This window comes from Triturus cristatus, chromosome 6 (assembly GCF_964204655.1).
Source record: "Triturus cristatus chromosome 6, aTriCri1.1, whole genome shotgun sequence".
In the NCBI taxonomy this organism is placed as follows: Eukaryota; Metazoa; Chordata; class Amphibia; order Caudata; family Salamandridae; genus Triturus; species Triturus cristatus.
In genome coordinates, this window is record NC_140589.1 from 1,161,986,003 (window position 1) to 1,162,009,911 (window position 23,909).

At 45.7% G+C, this 23,909-nt stretch overlaps 1 protein-coding gene across 1 annotated transcript in view; it reads left to right on the forward strand.

The window, feature by feature from the left end:
* The window catches only part of MRPS5 (mitochondrial ribosomal protein S5), a 428,043-nt gene that overhangs the window by 114,620 nt on the left and 289,514 nt on the right, over positions 1-23,909 (forward strand). The window contains exon 2 of the mRNA XM_085612093.1: positions 11,248-11,391. Coding sequence (XP_085468219.1) covers positions 11,248-11,391 — 144 coding nt within the window. The remainder of the gene's footprint in view (positions 1-11,247; positions 11,392-23,909) is intronic.

A 23,909-nucleotide genomic window follows, 5' to 3' on the forward strand; every position in this document is an offset into this window, starting at 1 on the left:
GCAACAACAAACTCCTACGCAAGTCCCCACAGGTCCGTCCGTTTCTACAGTCTTTCCCGCATCTACAATCTCTATCCTACGTCCAACGAATCCTTTCGTGCCTAGCACCTCAGATGGTGCTACAGGAGGTACGACAGACATGTTTGCCACACCGCCGCGAAATAAACAGACCCTTAGAGATTTAGCACTCCAACGTACACCTCAATTAGCGACATCCGACATGTTTAAAGAACAGCTTGTGGATTGTAGATACGATCCAGTGCCAGGTAGACAGGACAAATTGCTCATATCATCGCTACGTATACGACGAGCTACATTGTATTTAATGACGATACCAGGAATGGTTGAACACCTAGACAATATATATCGATTTGTCCAGCCATGACAAGGATCCAGCAGGTTTCCACCGTGAAATAAAAGACATGTTACTCATGGGAGAGTATACCTACCCCGACATTATGAAAATATTAAAAGTCCTATTACCCGCCGGTGTTTATGAGAAACTCAAAGAAAAGGAATGGGAGGTGGGAGACCAAAAGATAGATTGGATAGCATTAGAAAACGAAGAAAGGGCCCGAGCTGCAGGAGCAGGGCTTGGGGAAAAGACTACAGCACTACCAGGATTACTAGTGCAGGTACTGCCACGTTTATTAACTACGAAAAAGGAAGACTGGGGTGCAATATCAGCCTGTAAACAAAAGCCAGATGAAGACACTAGTGATTTCTATTCCCGATTTGAAAAATGTTTTGGTATAAATAGTGGCATAAAAGCCAGTAGTGAATCATATCCACATCTGTTTGTGACAAAATTAGTTGAAAATTCTCTGCTGCAAGTCAAGAATAGAGTATTGAAATTCGAAAGTACCTGGCAAGGTAATACCCCATCACAGATGTTACAGATGTTACAATATCACCACAATAGAATTAGAGAAGAACAAGAACACGAACAAAGACGTATGAAAGATACAAAAATGAAAATGCTTGTTGCACAGTCAGTTCCAGCTGATGGTCATCAAAAGGGTGATTCCGCAGGTCCAACGAAAGGGACATGCAACTATTGTAAACAACAAGGTCATTATATACACGATTGTCCAGTCCTGAAACATAATATTGCCACAGGTAGAACCCAGGAGAGACCACGTCCACCTAGACAGGATCAGAATCAACAACAAATCCCTCAGCATGCACAACCTAGGTTAGCTCCGCAACAACTAGCTCCGCAACAGGCAGCTCCACAACAGACCGTAGCAACACCACAAGCGCAGCCTATTGCTGCCACACAAGCAACAACACAACAGATGTATCAGTATGCACAAGCAGATTATCCCGATTATCAGCGATACACATGAAATAGCCTAGAGAGGGAAGTTGGCTTACCCCTTATTGAGGTTCCTGTAGACCAAGAGGGACCTTATGTACATAGTGAACTATTAGGGGAAGACAGAAAGTTTTTACTTGACACAGGGGCAAGCAGAACAACTATAAGACGCAGTGAAGTTCCAGGGGCACCCCTCTCAGGCTCACAGAATATTTCCCTTGGATTCTCAGGAAAACCTATAATCAATGACGTAACACAACCTCTTCCACTTACGGTCGGTCCATTGACACGTACTACAGATTTATTGCTTACTAAATCATGTCCAGAAAACTTGTTAGGTATAAAAACATTGAAAGCTCTAGGAGCCATAATATGTTGTTCTCCGGAAGGAGTACGACTATTTTTACGTGACTTTAAAGGTCACTACGTGTCCAGAGACATGGATCACCGACTGCAGAATTTACCTACACATTTATGGGCACAAGGCCCCACTGATGTTGGTTGCATGAACATTACACCATATCGTGTCACACTAAAAACAGGAGTAGTACTACCACGAATGCGACAATACAAGTTACCACCAGATGCTGTAGTGGCTTTGCTGCAAATCATTGACGAGCTCATTGCACAAGGAGTGGTTGTCGAAACCGAATCCAATGTATGTAATTCCCCGATAATTCCGATTCTTAAAAGAACGGATCCAAAAGCACCACCAGTATATCGATTAGTTATTGATCTGCGCGAACTAAATAAATGTATTGTACCACAATACCCTGTGGTCCCAGATATTTCTTCATTACTCACAGCTATTGACTCAGAAGCAACGTTTTTCACTGTAATTGATCTCAAGAATGCTTTCTTTAGCGTCCCAATCGATCCGGAAAGTCAATATCTGTTCGGATTCAGTTTAAATGGACGAAGTTTTAAATTCACACGCGCACCTCAAGGATTTACAGAAAGCCCCAGCATCTATAGCCAAGCACTGAAACGAGAACTTGACAGTATCCCCATGCCAGTTAACACTGCCTTGCTTCAATATGTCGATGATCTGCTGATCACCGCCCGAAGCGAACCTGAATGTGAAACAGCGTCACTGACGGTTTTGAAATTTCTGGCCGACAAGGGGCACAAGGTGTCCCCTTCTAAGCTGCAATTCTGTGTCCAGCGAGTTGTTTATCTTGGGCACTCGCTGTCCAAGGAGGGAAGGCAGCTTACACCCGACCGCATCCAGTTAATTGCTAACATGTCACCACCCAAGACACAAAAGGAGGTGCGGGCTTTTATAGGCCTCACTTCATACTGTAGGCAGTGGATCCCTCAATATGCATTTCTAGCAAAACCACTCATCCAGTTGACAACACAGGAGGCAGCCACATCGACTGTCCTCCCTTGGACTCAAGAACATACACATGCCTTTGAAAGCTTAAAGAAAGCTTTATGCCAAGCACCTGTTTTAGCAACACCAAGTTACAGTAAACAGTTTACACTCTTTGTTACAGAACGCGACGGTACTGCCTTGTCAGTACTCACTCAGGAACAAGCAGGATCACACAAACCATGTGCTTATTTCTCTAGTACATTAGATCCAGTAGCTCAGGCTCTTCCTGCGTGCCTGAAATCGGTGGCAGCAACAGCTTTAGCAATCAGACAAAGCGATGCCATAGTGTTAGGACATCAATTGACAGTACAAGTACCACACGCAGTAGAGGTTCTCTTGAACCGCACACAAACACAACACTTGACTATAGCGAGACTCACCGGTTACGAATTGACATTGTTTCAGCCACACATCGAAATCAGACGTTGTAATACGTTAAATCCTGCCACACTGTTACCAGTAGGCGGAACAGATCCATTGGCACATGATTGTGTCGAAGTCATTACTATCACGACGAAACCCAGACAAGACTTGACAGATATCCCTTTGTCAGATCCAGACTTGACATTGTATGTAGATGGGTCATGTATGAGAACAAGTACAGGAGAGTTAGTGGCCGCTTACGCAGTCACAACAGACACTGAAGTCATTGAAACAAATTGTATTAACACTTTGTCAGCTCAAGCAGCAGAGCTCATCGCTCTGACACAAGCCTGTATTCAAGCCAAAAATAAGAAAGTCAACTTATACACAGATTCACGTTATGCATTCGGAGTCGTCCATGACTTCGGCGTACTGTGGCGAGAGAGAGGTTATTTAACTTCTCACGGTGCCCACATCCAACACGGACCCCTCATTCAAGCCCTATTAGATGCGATTCATCTACCTACTACAATATCGATTATGAAATGCAAAGCCCATACAAAAGTTACCGATATCATTTCTCAGGGTAATGACCTAGCTGACAGAACAGCTAAACAGACTGCTCAGAATCAGACTCATACAACTGACGCGACAAAGACAATAGTTCCGACGCCAACACATTGCATGACAGTTAAGGATCCCGCCCTTGATGTAATTGACATACAGACACATGCTACACCAGAAGAAATAAAGAAATGGACTGAATTAGGAGGGATCCAAACGGATCAAGGATGGATGACGAAGGAAAAATCTATATGGTTTCTTCCCGACTCCATGGTTCAAGTCATCATTAACACTATACATAGTCCAGCGCACCTAGGAGAAAAAGCTATGCTAGACAGCATTCAACACATCTGGTTTAACAAACATTTACGAGCCGCAGCTAAACAGAAAGTTCGTACCTGTATGATATGTTGTCAGTTTAATCCAGGTAAAAGTATCCCCGTAGAGCAGGGTGGATTTCAACCTCCCGATCATGCTTTTGAAGTCCTCCAGATGGATTATATCCAGATGGAACGTTGTCGAGGATTCAAATATGTTCTCGTAGTTGTCTGTGCTCTTTCTCGTTGGACAGAAGCCTACCCGGTTTCAGATTACACTGCCCCGACTACTGCCAAACAGTTAGTTCGAGAATTCTTCCCACGGTACGGTTTACCACGTGTTGTCTACTCAGATAACGGCCAGCCGTCCTCATCCGAACTAATGAAACACGTTTCCCTTTTGTTAGGCTACCAATGGAAATTCCACTGTGTCCGACATCCCGAGGCGGCAGGTCTCGTGGAACGCCATAATCAAACTCTGAAAATTAGATTGTCCAAAATATGTAGGGAAAAAGGTGTCGATTGGATAGTAGCCTTACCAGTTGCGCTCTTTTACATGAGAATGGTAGCACATTCTCGAACAGGGCTATCCCCATACGAGGTGATCTTCGGTAGACCACCAAATATGTGGGGGACGCCTATACCTCGCAAAATCACTGATGTTGACTGTAATATGCTGACAGATTACCTGGCTTCCTTGATGTCTGCACTACAATCTTGTCGTTCACAGGTAGCCGCAGCTTTTCCCGATAATACTGAGGTGAAGCCCCATGACGTGGTTCCTGGTGACCTGGTTCTGGTCAGGAATTTTGACCGGAAGACCCAACTGGAGCCTAGATGGACATCGCCAAAATTGGTTCTACTAACTACAAGGACAGCCGTGAAGATTGAGGGACGTAAAGGGTGGTTGCACTCGAGTCATATCAAGAAATTTTATGGACTACCATCTAGTGTGAACGCTCAGCCCTGCATTCCCTCACAGACAGACTCAAAGCTCCCCTTGGCTGAATTAACAAACACTGAACTTTATAAACTGAAGTTAAGGTCTAGCAAGTCAGACAATTTGATTGTTTAAGTCCTCTCCAAGGTGAATCGGTTGAATTTGTCTCTGACATGTATCCTCTAGACCGGAATAGAGAAAGAAATCAACAGATGCAGCTTAAAAAGCATGCGTATTGTAAATCACTTCGTAGTCACTGCACAGTAACATTATTAATTTTGTTTTTTCTAAGTCTTCTGATCATTATTTCCAGTATACTATTGCACATGTATTACCCTATTTTTAAGCGTGTTTACAATGTAACTGCAGAACATTCTTTTAGCGAATTACCTCCGCATGAGTTGTCCTATAGATTTGCGCTGCGCAACAACACATTCATTAGTATGTTACATTATTCCCATCAGACCAGCAATGCCACAAATTGTTGGATATGTGGCCGACTCCCTCCCTATCAGAACTATAAGGGAGTTTTGCCCCTCTTTCCCTATCCGTTCACACACAATGGCTCCTGTGGAGCATGGTTTAGTTTGATTAATTCCCTAGATTCAAATTCCGCAGTTTATCAAGACAACTGGGTATGGGAAAACCTGAACCTAGTTTTGCTAAAAGTCTGCTACCCTAACAAGGAGGGACTTCCCAAAAGAACAGGAACTGATCTAGAAAATGAAGTATATGGATTAGGTAATTTTACACTTAACCTCATGATCCTGAACGTTGAATCTGAAGCTACACCAATCTTGCCCGCCATGTCAGTATTCCCAGTAAAAGGGGAATTATGTGTAAGAAAGAATGGTTCCATACACATGGGCCATAGTAAATGCACCACTGTAATAAAATTCAGTGATCAAGGCAAGTCTACATTTAGAGCTTCCCGCCATTCCTACTTTATATGTGGCCAGACCGCATATATACGTCTACCTCTAGATTGGGATGGTACCTGTTACATAGCATTCCTTCTGCCACCTGTTTTCCTAGCTCCTCCTGATTATCATAGAAATACCCATTTAGTGCACAATAGACAGCAGAGAGATCTCCCAATTGTCGATTACACTGAAACAGCATGGGAGCAATACACAGATTTCAATAAAGGTTTCTTTCCCTATATAGGTACAGTCACTAATAGTAAGCTGATACGTAGATTAACCAGAACCCTTGAAGCAGTAGTGAACGAGACTACTTCCGCCTTAGGCAATTTAACAGAAGAGCAGTCTGCTATGCGGATTGTTGTGCTTCAAAATCGTCTTGTCCTCGACGTCATCCTGGCCGATAGGGGCGGAGCTTGTAGGGTCATCGGATCAAGTTGCTGCGTTTTCATACCAGAAAATTCGCCGTCAGTATATAAAGCCATAACTCGCCTTCATAAGATTGTGAGCCAGATACACCAGAGTCCAGGCACCTGGACTTGGTCCGGTTGGTTTTGGAGCGTGTTGTCAGCCTGGGGATGGAGAATCCTATCCTTCCTAGGTATTGGCTTTCTCATACTATTCAGTTGCTGCTTATGTCTACAATGTGGGCCAGCGATTTGTGGTCTGTGTGCCACATCGTGTATCCCACATCCAAGTTTTCGTTCAAGATCCCGGAAGAAGAAAGAAGAACAAATGATGCTATATGAACAGATCGATGGATTGATGAAGATCGATATCTCCTGAGGGTCCGTAGGGGACAAGGAGGGAATGAGGAAATATGAATTTTGTGATCAGTTATGTCCCCTATCGTAGACCCCAACGGCTCCATGTGCATGCTATAAGTACATGTATGTTCCCTCCAGTTCCAGTTTTGAAGACGCAAATACATGTGCGTCCACCGTCAACATGTCCTCTTTCAGATCCGCCATGAATGGGTCAGATATTCCATTCCTAAGTATGAAAGGCCACCGACTTTATGTGGTTCACTTTCCACATTTTACAGATTCAGGCGAGTAGGCCCAGAATTCTGTCATCAAGCCTTTTCCTGCCTTCTGCCTCTGAAAGCTCCAGTCTGAGCCTGCATCTGTGTTCATGAACTTTGTCCTACTCCCTGCGCGGCTAACGGTGCCTGATCCAGCCTGTTGCCTGCCAAAAACTGTATTTCACCTTCAAGATTATCTGCTCCGCTCCTCATCCGATGCATTCCTGTCTAGTAGTTTAGGTAAACATTCCTCCAGCTACCGTGCAAAGGGACAGGCCTCGCTGTCCTCATGCAAGTAATTCATAGCCCCCGTTACCATGGAATATTCCTACCCCCTCGCATCTCATGTAGACACTTAGACGCTTGTACACGCACTAACAGTCAGTATAGAATAGAGACCTTTCCTTTTGGATAACACAGTTCTTTAAACATAGGATATTAGATATGATTTGGGATTAGGTTGACATGACCCCCCCAGACTTCTGTCTCCGCATGTAGAGCTAAATGTCAAGTCCCCTTCACCCTCTAGTTGCACGTCAATCACACGTCATGCGGCTGCGCACGCATCTCTGCCAAATATTTCTGCTGACATTGCAGGATTCTCTTATGGATCCACCCACTTGTGACATCATGTATAATGACGTTATCTTAGTTACGCCCATATGTCCGCCTCTATTAGTTACGTATGCACATTTTATCTGTATTATCAGCTGTTACGCCTCTTGCATCTGTTTCACTGTAATGCATTTCCTATAAAACTAATTATCTGTCAATAATGTATGCCCTTCCTTCCTGAACTTTCGTGGTGATGGAATAGAAGCCTGCAATTCGAATTGTATTCCTTTGTATAGGAATAAAGCCTTTTAGAACCTCTAATACCACGGATTCTGCCTCTTATATTTACTGAGTTATTCTTACTAGACTTTACCGCATAAAAAATAGTACCGGTAATGAAATATTTACCACAAGCCACTTATCTCTATTACCGCTCACTCCCTTCCAGCCGAAAACTCAAGCACTCATTAATCGATCCTCACTTCGCATCGAATTCCCGGACTAGGAACCCATATCATTACCTGCAAACAACCTGTAAGTAAGCTCGCGAACCACATAGTCGGCCTTCCCTTCCGCTAGCGCTCTCATAGGCGCTGCTTCTCACCCTGGGCTCACTGACTCTCAAGAGCTCCTTCTTTTCCTACTATTCGCTTTGTTACCTTGGACCCCTTGTCCAATCAAGGGCCTGATTCTTCAGTAAATTACTAGCCACTCTTATCCATTGATTAATGTATTTTTTTACTATATAGCTCTTGATACTTTCAGTTGCCAATATTACCGAATTGCCCCCACCTGATTTTTCTGCTGAAAGATTACCAACCACTCTTATCCATTGATTAATGTAATGTTTACTCTATCACAGTTAATTTGATGTTTTGAGTTGCTGATATTACCGAATTGTATATAATTTTACTTAACGTACGCTTAGGGACATCTAGGTTTGACTTCTGGTTTTGTTCCCCATAATAGATTCTAATTGTTCACACCTTGTTGTCCTGATGATGATCTCATACTAACGAGATCGAAATGCGTCGACCATTGCAACCATAACTCCATTACTGTAATTTAATTTAACTAGGAGTTGTGTTCAATCTTATTGTCAATGCGATGTAACTTTTAATTGTCACTAATGCACCCCCCCACTTCACGCACCGTCACGTCTTGTGTGAGCACTAGAACTATTACCTGAATTAGTAAATGATATTCCATTTATGATGTTAATAAATGTGTTGTCATTTAAAACCCTGTGTCGTAGCATATATTGCGTAATCAGTCCCGCCTTGACTCCATTGCACTACCTTATCTGATTAACGCTGCGCTCATATTAGCAGTAGCCTAGGCTACTTGAGGACCCTTCTGGCCTCTCCCTGACCATTGTCTCTTGTACTTGCTTAACCACCCCTGGTCTAAATACTGGGGAGCCCTTGTTTTCCTAAACACATATCCTAGATACAGCATGTCTCGAAGAGACAGCGTAAGCGCTGCCTAGGAGAGACTTAAAAATAATAGGCCTTCTGTCGTGCCTGCATTGATCCAGTCATTCTGGGGGCAAGCCTGCAGCATGAAGCAGGAGTGACGCAGGTGGCGCTTTCATGCTATGACTGATTGCTGGGGGATGTGTGACTATGGACATAACACTTTTCATGAACTTTGTGCATGAAGAGCCAAAGAAAGCCCACATTTCTGCATCTCACAGAGTTTTCTTTCCCCCACACGAATGGGAAAATGGTCACCCATTCTTGCAACAAATAGCCCAATCTGGCAACACTGCACCCACAGTTTTCTAATGACAACTAGAGTGCTAATGTTCTGTATTTACTTTAAAACTGTGGCACACCTGCCTCCATCTTAAACCATTTCCTTTAGGAACAAAGAACATGAGGGGGTTTGTTTTGTCACAGAAATTATGATTAGCTCTCTTGAAAGTTAAAATGAGGATGCATTTTCTGAGCTGTTATCTTTGTCATCCATGTCAGTAAAACATTCTGACATGCAGTCTGAGACATGCTTCCTGCAGCAGCCTGTCAGTTAACTCGCCTATGTTTTACTGTAGCTTCCCACAGTGTTTTAATTAACAGCTAGAGCCCTAACAGTCGGTGTTTATTATAAATAATATATATGGTACGCTGGAAGTCATCTCAAATAAAAGCTGTAAAGCTTAAAGTATTTCCTTTAGAAAGTAAATGAGGTTGTTCTTTTTGTCATAGAAATTATGGTTAGGCTGTAGAAAGCTAAAATTGAGGACCCATTTTTTTTAGTAGTTCTCAAATAACTTCCTTATTCATTTCAATAACATTCTAACTTTCAGACTGAAATATGTACTTTCAGCACCACCAGCAACCTGTCAGTTAACTTCTTAGTAATCAACTGCAGCTTTACCACAAAGTTCTAATGAGCAACTAGTGCGCTAATATTTTGGATTTATGACAAAGGTGTGGCCCATCTGAACGCCATCTTGATGGAATCAAAGCTGTAATACTGAAAGCATTTCCTACAGATTAAACTGCAGTATATAAAGGAATGAGGGGTTTCTTTTTAATGCAGAAACTATAGTTAGGGCCCAATTACATGTTTGGCTGTCAATAGGACCGCCAAACTCGCAGTGGAGGTGTGGTGGCGGTTGAGGAACATCGCACCAGCGGTCCAACCGCCGTATTACAAATACGGCGGTCGGACTTTAATGTGACCGCTGCAACCTCCATAGATCTGCGATCCCTGATGTTGGTGCGGAAGTCTAATGGCTGCAATATGCTTGGTAGTGCCTCTGCGGAACCGCCAAGCATATTACGAGTTTGCTCACTGCCAGCGGTCTCACACCATGAAACTGCTGGCGGTGAGGTTCTTGCCCCTATGCATGGGGGTGCATGCAGGTGGGCACATGTTGTGCCCTCCCTGTGTTAATGCACCTCTGTTCCTGCACGGCATGAATTGCACAGTCCATGCTGCGCAGGAGCAAGCAATGTGGGTCCAGTGGCAGTGCAGTTCTGAGGCTCACATAGAAGCCTTTGTACTGCACCGTCTCGCCGCCTGCCAGACCACGCAATGACTCGTAATCTGGTGGGTGGCGGTGAGGTTTGGCGGTGTGGGCGGTGGCGGCCCGCTATCACACCGCCACACTCATATGGTGAGGCTGTAGTGTTCTAGAAAGCTAAAAGAGGTCACATTTTGTATGAGTTCTCAAATATCTTCGTCATCCATTTCAATAAAACGTTCTGACACACAGCCGAACATGTACGTCTAATACCACCAGCAGTCTTTCAGGTAACTCGCTAGTATTCAACTGTTGGGTCACAACAGAGTTTTAATGAACAACTAGAGCACTACTATTTTGTGTTCAAGGGTAAAGTAAGTCACTCTGGAATGACATTTCCTTGGAATAGGAGCTGTTGAATTTAAAGCAGGCTGAAGTAAATGAGCAGTGAGCTGTTATTGCAGACATGAAACAAGAGGGTTAAAAATGTGAGGGCAGAAGTGAGAGTTTAGTAATTAGACATAATGTATTTTTCGAGCTAAAATAGTTCGATAGAGATATCTGAATAAGTACACCAGACCTCTGCATAAGTAATTTAAAAGGTGGACTGAAAAGCTTAACATGGGGCACACCTGTCGTTTGAGATATTCATCAACAGGTTACGATTTATTAGCTGCTGCAACAGCACAATGTATTTTCTTTATATACAGTACTTAAACATGTGAGTCCTTTGCATTGTACATTTCGTCTTGTAGTGTACTTATTAGGATTGATAGCAAAACACTGGATCGCAAAACGGTAAGCAAGAGAATCCTAAAAGGCTAGATGATGATACAAGCGCCTGAAGCAGGCCTCTCGCATGATTGATTTAACATAATTTCTTTCTGTTTCCAGCTCAAGGCGGCCTCTCCTGCCCAGGAATTGGAAACACCTGCCAGTTCGCCCCCCTAGCCAGAACTCTGCAGACACACTGTACCATCTCGGCTCCTGGCAGCTTTACGGTGCAGCAATGCAGACACGGCAGCTTCTTCAACAAATGTAAGTGAGGCGATTTCAAAATGAGGGCTGGGCCATTCCTTTAAATGTGTAAGGCGTGTAGATTTCACTCGCAAACTTTCATCCGTTTGGGGAAGCCTTTATTAAAGTAGATAACATTTTATATAATAAAGAAACATTAGCACCAGTCTTAATATTTTAATGTTTGACATTTCCAGCTGCGCTATGAAGTATGATGGGAAAAGGCCATGATATATCACTGTTTTGACTGTTTTTGCAGGATAATACCGTATGGGTAGCACAGGGAACAGTGGCACACACTTACACAGGTTCTAACAAAAGTGTGGGGTTCACTTAAATAGAATGTCATCTTTTGTATTATGGGTGCCAAACAAAGAAGGACATCTGTATGGGCTAATAACAATTCCAATACATTAAGAAAATGTTTGCCTACCAGCCAAGTAGCTCAGAAAAATGTCTATCAATAGTAATTAAAAGCAACATGGTGAAGCCTCAGTTGATTACCTTTTAATGTTCTTCAGGTAAGGAGTTTCCAGCCAACACGTGTTTCGTCATTTGGATGTATAACCCTCGACGACTTCTGGGCAAATAATATGCGTTGTATAGTTTCAGAGTTTCGCTATAAATGTTCTTATTATAAATACCAAACCCTTAATGCAGAAAATAAACTCTTACTTGAGGATGTAACGCAATATGTGAGCCTGGAAGGAGTGGTATACCCTGCTAGTTTCCTGACTTAGTAGTGGTCCTTGGTGTATCCCTAACTTGGGATTCATATAATAAATTGTATGCCTTAGTGGGGTGCTTCAAGGAGTCTATTTACCTGGCTGTCGTGTAGGGATACCACTCCCTTTGGTGGTGCTCCATACTATACATCACACAAAAATATAATTTGTTATACGAATCCTTGAGCAGGAACACACGAAGGGCATCCATACTTTGATCTTGGGCTCATCAGAACGTATTTGATTACCTCGTCTCTACCTGGCTTAAAGAGTACAGGTTCACAGGATAAATTCAAGACGACGGCCTTATTTCGTCCCAAAGGGTGCTGAGGTTGAGGTTTATTGGAGCGGTCTTGGGACCAAGTCTTCATGGCGACATGCTCAACTACTAGCCTCAGCACGTCACCTCTGCCTGGTATTTTCAGCGGGCTCTTGGGCTGGTGGACTCCAGTATAGCTGAGGTGCTGACGATAAAACCAGAGCTGTGCATCTTTGCCTCATTACCACCTGCAGATAAGAAGTCAGAATAGTACAGTAAAGGCGAGCCGATCCTCTTTTTAGGACTCACTGAGCCAGTGCATGCGGTGCTCTGCAAGACATTTAGTCTGTGGGTTTTCGAAGTGCTGCCACAGGCTTTTGGTGGTCTAAAGCTTGCGTGCACGCGCGCAGCCGCCATCTGTCTTTCCCCCGCCGCTCGCCGCGCTTGATCGCGATCACTTTCACTTTCGCGCTTGATCACGATCACTTTAACTTTCGCGGGCCGCGCGGCTGTGTCAGTTTCACGGCCACGCGGCCAATGCTTGTTCTCTGGAGGAGCGTGTCCCTCCGATCTTGGCTACTCCTGCCAAAAAACATTATTTGTGCCGAATCGATATAATTAAACTGGAATCAATCAAGTTTACGAATCACTTTCAGAAAACAGTAAGTTTAGCATGGAAGTGGAAAAAGTGCAGAGGGGGGCAGGAGAGGGGAACTGCCTCTCCACTTCACCATGCCCCCCTGGCAAGGCTGACTCTCTTTGGAGACCCTGCCAGCTCAGCGAGGATGGAAGCAATACAAGCTGCCCTGGATTCTGCAGACATCAAAGGAAACAGGCCATCAAAGACAAGCCGAGCATCCTCGCAAGACCATTCCCAGCAGCCTCTGGGGGCTCCATGTACCTGCTTGAATGGACATTTGGAAGAATAGATGGGTGCGAACAGCTCTATGAAGCACTCTAAATGCAACTGTCTCCAGGTGCCTTCTTTTTCTGTTTTTCTTGCTCTAAGATACGGCTTTAGCTCGCCTCAGAAGTGGACAGGACATGCACTGGACTCCGTGCTTTATTTGGAAAAACAAATTAAATTAATAAAATATGTTCCAGGGCCCAAAGTAATTTCTGGGAAGCCAACCTGGCTGCCAATATCGTTTTCCAAGCCTGCACTGCCAGAATGCCAGTGTCAATGTTACCTACTATAATTGCACTCTAAAACATTGGGACATTTTGGTCTATTCCATATCCCCTTATGCTATAATGATGGAATGAACTTGCTTTTTTTAAAGTATGTAGAATTGTTAAGCACTTGTCTGATTTGCTCTGTTCAAAAATAGAACAGGGACGCCACCATGTGGTAGACTGTCATGAATCGGTGTCGGGGATTCAAAACAAGCGATGCTGACAACCGGCAAACACCGGCACAAATTAAACACTGACTGGACTGTACACAAAAGCTAAGATGACACACATACCGTGTGATTTTGGGTTTATAAAACATCAGTGATTGTGCTGCATGCGCCTATAAAACCTAAGCTATAACAAGATGCTAAATGTTATTATCCATCCCACCCTTCAATAAACCTCTGCAAAATCCATCACACCCGACATATAAAATAAACTACTTGGAGTTATGCAATTCTGAAGCTCAAACTGCAGATAAAAAAAAGGAAATTGCCTAGTTCAACAGATCAGAAGTGGCACTGTGCAGTGGCAGAGCCAGTGCAAAGGTTAATCAGTCACCTTGAGCTGCTGGATCATATAATCCATCAGGTGTTAAGCTGGTGCTTATATTGTGAAACTTTCGCCCATATCACATGGATGCGTGCTAAATGTCAAAATACTGAATAATATTGCCACAGAAAGTGCGCATTACACCGCATAATGTTCCTTTCTGCCACCTAATTTAGTTCTCCATTGACCCGTAATTCCAGTGGCCCCACATGTGGCATGCAGATGTTGGTACCGGAGTCCTCAGCTGGTCTCATCTACAGGTCACTTCATCTGTAACCATCTGTATAAGTGTCAGGATAAAGTTACCAGACCCAGATCTACACAATGTTGAACTGAAACAATACACCTCTACCGGGTCCTATTAAACTCACAGTGGTCCAACAAATATACAACCATAAATCAGGCTGCTGCCTTGCTGTGAAGGATACTTCTGCTACTAAGATGCACACTGGGCGCCAGCAGCAACATCTCTCCCCCCCCCCCCCCCCCCCCCCACCCCCCACCCGGCGCCCTTCTTTCACCGAGGGCAGTCAAAGGGACAGTTTGCTATCCAGATTTGAGATTTCCAGAACTGCCCTGCTGGGAAACTTCGTGAAGCATTCCTCCTCATGCCAATGAAGGGTGTGCCAACTTCACCCGGGGCTGGGCTAAGGGGCAGCCGGCGAAAGCAACTGGAGAGGCATGGATTCTGAATGTATGGAAGCCACCACCAGGCAAAACCCGGCTCCAAGCCTGGCCTGCTAGCACACTATGGCAGCTCCTGGCAAGGGGAATAGACAGCAAATATGGCCCCTGCTGCCACAGAAAGGGGAGACTGCAAAATGCACGTTTGGCTCGGACACCGAAAATCCTTACACGCGTCATGATGAACCAAGCAACAGAACTTCTTCAAAGGGGCTCAAGGGATCCGAGTTTTTCTTTTCCGTTTTAAATGCAGAACTACAAGTACCAGAATGCAAAGGGGAAACAATTCACAACAATCTCACAATAAAATAGAGACCCGAAGAAAAATATACAAAATAAAGAGGCACACAGGTTTTAAAAGATATTACGATAGGTGCAGTGTAGTGTAATTGGCATTTTATTTTATAAACCAATTTTTATTGTTTTAAATGTCCATTTAAAACATTACGCCATCATTAACGCAATATAACCACAATACATATGTGTTAGTCTACAGTTACAGATCCAAACCATAATATCCCCCCCTCCCACATTCTGTCATGTTTTAGCGGACAGCCCCCTACAGCCCACATGGATTTCTCCTCCTGGGCGCCCCCGCTAAGGAGGAGGAGGCTTGCGGAGACTCCCACCTCTGAGAAACATGATGCTCAGAAGCCGATGAGGCGACCTCCAAGCGCAATGCATTTAAATAAAAATATATATTTAGGCATCCTTTGCATAGTCCTGCTTAAAGCCCCAAGACCAGCACTAGTAAAGTGCGAGCCGCCCGTCGGTACTATGCTTGGATGCGCACGGCACGCCTCACCACTCTTCCAAGGTTTAAATAGCTTCTCTGATTCAACGTCACTTGTTTATTACAAAGTAACAACCTTGCAATGCATGTGGTACGTGTTAATTCACTAACTCTGCCCCTCTAGCCAATAAAAACCATCATGTGACATCAATTAGACATCATGAGAGGAGGGGTGATGTCAGCAGAAAACTGACACCTTGGAACAGAGGGAGAGATGGAAGCAAGCAAAAGGGAGAGCGACAGCATAAGGGGGAAAAACTACAAAAAATACTGGAAATTATCAAGTTCTCTGTCCGGCATTACATACTCAGTGACAAAGGCTTTCGACACCTCACACGTCTCCAGGACACACCTCTAGGTAGAAAAAGAAGAGAAAACAAGCATTGGCATAGCCAATAGGTCTCGCCTTTGGGACCCTATAAGTGTTTAGCCATGCAACAGTTGGTGTTGTTGCACTAAGGATATTGTGCTGCATACCTAAATACTTATAAGGTCAAAAAAGCGAGACCTATTGGCTATGCCAATGCTTGTTTTGTTTTTATGGCGCGTGAAGGAGAGTATTCAGAAGAATTCTATTTACCACAGCAACAGGTTTTTATCACCATCCAACTGCTTGTATCCTTTGTGGGTTGGTGAAGTGTAATAGGGCAGAGGTGGCACAGTGTGTGATCTAGAAGTTTACAGACAATGATCCTAACAGTGCAAGTAACTTCCCCTTTCACGTCTTGTGCTGTCCGTTGCGTTTGTCTATAGAGTTGTTTGCTAAAGAAAACAAGCATTTGCAATGCAATAGGTCTCGCAGTTACAAGAGTTTCAGCTATTGGCATTGTAACTAACAATGCCTGTTATATATGTTTTTAAAACAAAAGCAAAAATAAAAGGCATTATTATTTGCAATGTCAATAGCTCAAACTTGCGTAAATGCGAGACCTATTGCATTACAAATGCTTGTTTTAACTGAGTCTGTCTCACGTTTCTTTAGTCTCATAGATTAGTTTGTAAAACTAGAATGTGCATGCCACACCCTATTTTGGAAGCCTAACACGCCAACCGCTGTCCTCAACCTACAGTACGACATGACTTGGTTTTATAGGCTAGTTTTGCAAGCCTCTTGGCTGACCTGCAGAGATCAGTTGTATCCAAGGGGAATATTCAGGGTATGGGCATAAGGATGAAAGATGCCTGATATCTGACCCCGCCTATCAGACTGAAATTCACCCCTCGTTGTCATTCCCTACTGTAACAGGCATTCCCAATACTGAGATTCACCAATCAGGGCAGACTGACATTAATGACTCTTGGACTGCCTTTTACTCCTTCTGCAATGCGCCCATCGTGGCAGACTGCTGTTTGCAATCCTGATATTCAGCCCTCTAGACATACCTGCATACCCCCCTTCTGGCAGACGGGATTTATTGTTGCTAACATGCTTATATTTACTCATCCTGACAGGCTAATAGTTATCCTTCAAACACCCATTTTGACCACCATCCACTCCGATTCACCCATCTTCACATAATGTCGTTTACCTCTATTGAGGTTCACTTTATTCCCATATGCTGACAGGATCAAAGTCACCCATCCTGACAGAACAGGCTGACAACCACCTCCTGAACGTTCAGTCAGCCCGACACGACACTCATGCGTCCTAAATGTTTCAAAACTGACCCATCCTGACTTACTGAAATTCATTCAACATTACAGACTGACAGTCACCATCTTGATAGGCATGACATTCACCCCTCCTCAAAGACGTTTGCCATTCCCCTCTCTTGCCCGAATTGCATTTGCCCATTCTTAGCCATTCTCGTAGGCTTACATTCACTCCTACTCACAGAACAAGAACATCGTGGGGAGTAGTGCAAGCTTCATTTCCATACATACAAAACAAGCGCACACTGGACATCAACTGGGAAAGATTCCCTCACAAAAAGGGACATTAGCGTCGCGACACTCAGAGGACAGATAAAAACATTGGCTTCAGCAGTGCAAGTACGAATGGAGCCGCAGGCCCCATACCAATAGGAGGAGGCTATGTCGAAGGAGACAAATCGACGGTCGGGGACAAGGCTGAATAACCAAACTGTGACTGGTGACAGGGCGCAGCCCACGAGCTGTCGGGGTGGGCGACGGGACTTGGCAGAACGAGGCAAGCAGAACACGAGAAGGAATGGGACACAGAACTGGAGGGTGGCAAAGCTCCCTCCGGGAACAGAACTGTACATAATTGGGTGCCTGTGGATTCCTCACCTTGTGATTCCTCACCTTGTGAATATCCCCTGTGCCAGCATTCCACGGAACTTTTTTCCCCAGCTCTCTACGCCGACGTGGACGTCATAATACTACGGCTCCGCTCGCGACTCCGTATGACGTCACCGGAGCCATAAGAGAGCCACGTCGGCGTGATGACGTCCGTTCCACCCATTTTTTCCGTGCCTCCGAGGCGAACAGGTGGACCAACGACAGATTCAAAGTATACACAGTATACAATATTCAATCAAATATACATAGCACATATGCAAAAGGAAAGCTAAAGAAAACAAGCATTTCCTACCAATGTACGAGAAAGAAAGAAGCTACAAAGTAAAACAACATCTCAAGCAAGACATCTTTTAAGGTATACAAAGGTGGACAACGGGGAGGCGGGTGGGCCAGTGAGGAATCCACAGGCAGATACTGTATCCACCAGAAAAAGCGTTACCGAAGGTAAGTAACTTGTTCTTCTGATGGATACATCTGCCAGTGGATTCCTCACCTTGTGAATAGATTACCACAGCAGTCCCACTCCCGGAGGAGGGTGTCCACCTTCCTAAACCAAAAAATCTTGCAAGACAGAGCGCGCAAAGTGGCCTTCCCTCCTCATCTCAGAGTCTAAGCAATAATGCTTTGCGAAAGTATGGAGGGAGGCCCAAGTCGCGGCTTTACAAATGTCTGCCACAGGAACACCCCTAGCCAAAGCAGAGGTAGAAGACTTAGCTCTAGTTGAATGAGCTCTAATACCCTCGGGAGGAACCTTACCATCAAGGGCGTAGCAGATCTAGATGGCCAGGATGACCCATCTGGACAGAGTGCGCTTTTGCACAGCTTTTCCTTTAGAATTTCCAACATAGCCCACGAAGAGCTGATCGTCTAAACGAAAGTCTTTCGTTCTGTCCAAGTAAAAGCTCACAGCTCTTTTTGGGTCCAGACGATGAAGTCTTTCCTCCTCCTTGGAGGGATGAGGAGGTGGATACAAAACAGGGAGAGTAATAGACTGTACCAGATGAAAGGGAGTAACTACCTTCGGTAGGAAAGCAGCCCTGGTCCTGAGTACCATTCTTTCAGCATGCAGGATAAAAACGGGGGTTTTGAACTAAGAGCTTGAAGTTCACTCACCCTCCTTGCCGAGGTTATGGCTACAAGAAAGACAGTCTTAAAAGACAACAGCCTCAAAGGGCAACTATGAAGGGGCTCAAAAGGGGACCCCATCAAGAAAGTTAAGACAAGATTAAGGTCCCACTGTGGCATTACAAAAGGAGTAGGTGGGAACCTATTAGTAAGGCCTTTGATAAATCTTAATACAATAGGAGATTTAAATAAAGACGGCTGATCTGGAAGACACAGAAAAGCCGATAAGGCCGATAGATAGCCCTTAACCGTGGCCACAGCACAGCCCTGTTGAGCCAAGGTAAGAGCAAACTGAAGTACATCGGAAAGATGGGCTTTTAAAGGGTCAACGGATCTCTCTCCATACCATTTAACAAACTTAGACCACCTATATGAGTAAATGGACTTGGTGGAGTGTCGCCTGGCCGAGAAAATAACATCCACCACATCAGGCGGGAGAGAGAAGGAATTCAGGTTGCCCCGTTCAATCTCCAGGCATGAAGGTGTAAGCTCTGAAGGTGGGGGTGTAGAACCTGCCCCTCCGACTGCGAGAGGAGGTCTGCCCTCAGAGGGAGATGGAGGGCACGAGGAAAGGTGGAGAAGATCTGTGTACCTCACCCTTCTTGGCCAATCCGGGGCGACCAAAATAACTTGGGCCCGGTCTTGGCGAATCTTCCTCAGAACCAGAGGAATCAAAGGTATGGGAGGAAACGCGTAAAGGAGTTGTGAGCCCCAACTCAACTGAAACGCGTCCCCCAACGCCCCCTGCATCGGAAACTGGAGACTGCAGAATGACAGGCAATGCGCGCTCTCACGGGTGGCAAATAGGTCCATCCGAGGAGTTCCCCACGTCCGAAAGACGTGACGAACCACCTCCAGATGAAGCCTCTACTCGTGGTCGGAGGAGAACTGCCGACTGAGACTGTCCGCACGAACGTTTAGCACCCCGGCCAGATGATTTGCCATCAAGCAAATCCGATGATCCTGAACCCAGGACCAAAGCCGTAACGCCTCCCTGCAGAGACGAAACGACCCTACTCCGCCCTGCTTGTTGACATACCACATCGCAGTAGTGTTGTCCGTCAGGACTTGAACCGACTGACCGCGAAGGGAAGGAAGGAAGGCCTTGAGCGCCAAACGAATCGCCCGCAATTCCAGAAGGTTTATGTGAAGCAACCTTTCCTCTGGAGACCAAAGACCATTGATCTCCAGATCCCCCAGATGCGCACCCCGCCCTAAAGTGGATGCATCCGTCACTATGGCCACCGATGGAGGTAGATGAAAGGGCTTTCCTTGAGACAGATTGCCCTTCGCGCTCCACCAAGATAGAGCCACTGCAGTTTCACTGGAGATCCTGATCGACTCCCTGAGATCTCCTTTGTGCTGATACCACTGCCTGCGGAGGCACCACTGGAGCGCCCTCATGTGCCAGCGTGCATGGTTGACCAACAGAATGCAAGAGGCAAACAGACCGAGCAGACGAAGGACCTTCAGAAATGGAACAACCGCTCCATTTCGGAATAAAGGGATCATCTCCTGAATGTCGAGAATTCTTTGAGGAGGAGGAAATGCTCGACACACAGCAGTGTTCAGTACCGCCCCTATGAACAGGTTCCGTTGAGAGGGCACCAGGTGAGATTTGTGCACATTGATTGAAAAACCCAAGTCGAATAACAGCTGAGATGTTACCTGCAGATGATTCTGCACCATCTCCGGGGACTTCGCTTTCAGAAGCCAGTCATCCAGGTATGAAAAAACTGGAATCCCCGACCCGCTGAGATGAGCAGCCACCACTGCCATCACCTTTGTGAAGATTCGAGGTGCAGTAGTAAGACCAAACAGGAGGACCGCAAACTGGTAGTGTTGCGACCCAACCGTAAAACGGAGATACTTCCTGTGCGACTTCAGGATTGGGATGTGGAAATACGCATCCTGCAAGTCGATCAACACCATCCAGTTTCCTTGCTGCAACGCTTGAAGAACCTGCGCAAGGGTCAGCATCTTGAATTTCTCCTGGTTCAGGTAAAAATACAAGACTCTGAGGTCCAGGATTGGACGCAATCTGCCGTCCTTCTTGGGAATCAGTAAATAGCGGGAGTAGCATCCCTGACCCCTTTTCTGCTCCGGAGCCACCTCTATCGCACCTTTTTGTAACAAAGTAAGAACCTCCTTCTGCAGAAGAAGCAGATGGTCTTCCGAGCAAAAACCCGGGTAAGGGGGAGGAAACTCCCGAAAGGCAAGGGCGTACCCAGTCTCCACGAGGTTTAAAACCCAAAGGTCGGTCGTAACAGATTTCCAACCTCGCAGAAAGTGGGACACCCGACCCCCCACAGGCCTCACATGATCTAGGATGGGGGATCTAGGGCTGCTTCCCTGAGGCTTCATTGGCTGCAGAAGAGGAAGATGATGAAGATGGGTTGCGGCCAGAACCTCTCCGTCCCCTTTGCCTTCCTCTATACGACCTATAGAGGGGATTCTGCTGCTGCTGTTGCTGCTGCTGAGGTTGCCGGAAGGAACTAAATGAGGATCTCCCAAGGCCTCTAAATTTCCTAAGACCAAATCCTTTAGCAGGAGTCTGTAGCCCCAAAGATTTCGCCGTAACCCTACTATCTTTAAATCTTTGCAAGGCAGAATCAGCCTTCTCGCCAAAAAGTGTTTGTCCATCAAAAGGCAAGTCTACCAAAGTGGCTTGAACATCAGTAGAGAAGCCAGAAGAACGAAGCCACGCTTGCCTCCTAGTGGCTATCGAAGACCCCATTATCCTTGCCACAGAATCAGCCGTGTCTAGTCCCGACTGAATTACCTGCCTTGCAGCAGCCTGAGTGTCAGTGACCACCTCCATAAAAGAAGCTTTCTCTCCTTCTGGCAGCTTAGGGGCTAATAATTTCATAGAGTCCATCAGTGCATGAACGTAGCACCCTAGTAAACAAGTGGCATTAGTAGATTTTTGCGCCATGCTCCCTTAAGAAAAGACCTTTCTGGCTGCTTGATCAGTCTTTTTAGAATCCCTATCTGCAGGAGTCTGAGGGAAAGCGCCTGAAGAATGCTTCGAACATGAAGCTTGCACCACAAGGCTTTCTGGAGAAGGGTGGGAAGAAAGAAAGCTTGGATCCCCCGGAGCCACCCTATACCTCCATGTCACTTGTCTGGAGACTGCAGGCGAAGAGAGTGGCTTACGCCAAACATCCATTACAAGCTCTAAGATAGCCTCATTAAACGTCAACAAGGGTTCAACATTCGAAGTTGGTGAATGCAGGACTTCAGTTAGGAGGTTTGGCTTATATTCAGCAGAGGGTAACTGCAAGTCCAGCAACTCTGCGGCCTTCTTGATAACTGAATGTTAGGGTGCCAATTCTTGTGGTGGCGAAGACCTAGTCGAAGAATGCTCCCACTCTGGAGTGGTATCAAGACCACTAGCCTCCTGAATGCCTTCAAAGTCATCAGAAGATGCGTTCTCCTCACCTTCTTCCACTTCCTCCCTATAACGCTCCTCTTCCAAGACTCTCTGGGCCTCTCTCCTTGAATGGATCCGAGGAACCGGCGTCGGTGGTGCCGTACGCGGAGTCTGTGGAACCGAACGTGGAGTCGGCGGCGCCGGAGTTGGCGGCGCCGGGCGCGGAGCTGAAGGAGTCGGCAACTGCGTCGAGGAAGGCTCTGAAGAAGGACGCTCCAGACGAAGTCGAGATGGATCACCAGACGGCGCCGAAAACTGCCACGAACGAGCCATCGGCAAAAAGGGCATAAACGGGGCCTGAGCATAATGCTGCGGCACTCCCAAGGTGTATGCCATAGGACCCACGGGACCAGATGGTGCGCTGGATGGGAAGGCTGCACTTTGAAAAATCACCTTATAAGTGTTTAGCCATGCAACAGTTGCATAACTAAATACTTATAAGGTCCCAAAAACGAGACCTATTGGCTATGTCAAGCGGCCGTGCGGCCGCGAAAGTGAAAGTAATCACGGTCAAAGTAATCGCGGTCAAGCGCGGCGCCTGCACACATGCACTGTAGCTCTAGGCTGGCCTGGTAGCACTTTTTGGAGCCCTCTCAAAAAGTCTCGCCAGACCAGCGCATGCGCTGGGTCAGGCGAGACCTAAAAAAGGAGGGGATGGAAATTAAACAATTGCCTAGGATCACACAATTTGGTCAAGTGAGTTCGCCAGGACTAATCCCAAGTTTTCTGGTTTTGCATTGTACATCCAGTCACTAGATGTACATGCTCCGCATCCCCTAGCCCCCCTCTCGCCTGACCGTCAAACTCCCACCCTGTTGGCATCAATGTGGCTCTCGGTCACATCTCAGACCAAACTTTTTGACCCCTGGGAAAATGTTTGCAAGTACCCATGATCTAGTCAACAAGTGGAAACAACAAAAATATATATTTTTTAAAAACACTTACCACTTCTGTCGTCGCTACACTTCTCTTCCTGACTTTGAGTCCGGGAGCAGGAAGCACACAGACACCCCTAAGCCAATCATGAGGCTGCTGTCACCATGACAGCAGTGTGGTGATTGTTCTGAGCGTTGTGGTTCGGCGCTCAGACAGGGACTAGGAGCCTGTGCATGTTCCCCACCAGGCTGTGCATTACTGAAGGCTGTGCATTACTGAGCATGCTAAGTGCACATGACTGTTTGGCTGGCTCAAGGCAGCTGGCTAAACTGTCATGCGCACTTAGAGTGAGCCCACCACTCCTCCCGCTGTGACCCCCGCCCTAACCTAGCCCCATAGCTATGAAAAATAAAATGACAAGAACGTTATCATCATTTTATTTTTCCTTTTTCCACTGCTCTGAAAGCAGTGGGGCGACGCTCCTCTGCCTTAGCGGAGTAGCCGCCCCTGCATGAGAGCACAACTCCAGCGGCGGCACCTCCGCTATGGCGGAGGAGCACCACCCCTGCCTCAGAACAGCAGGAAAGGAAAAATAAAACGATAAACACTTTTCATTATCATTTTATTTTTCCTTTCCTGACGAGTCTTGGGGGC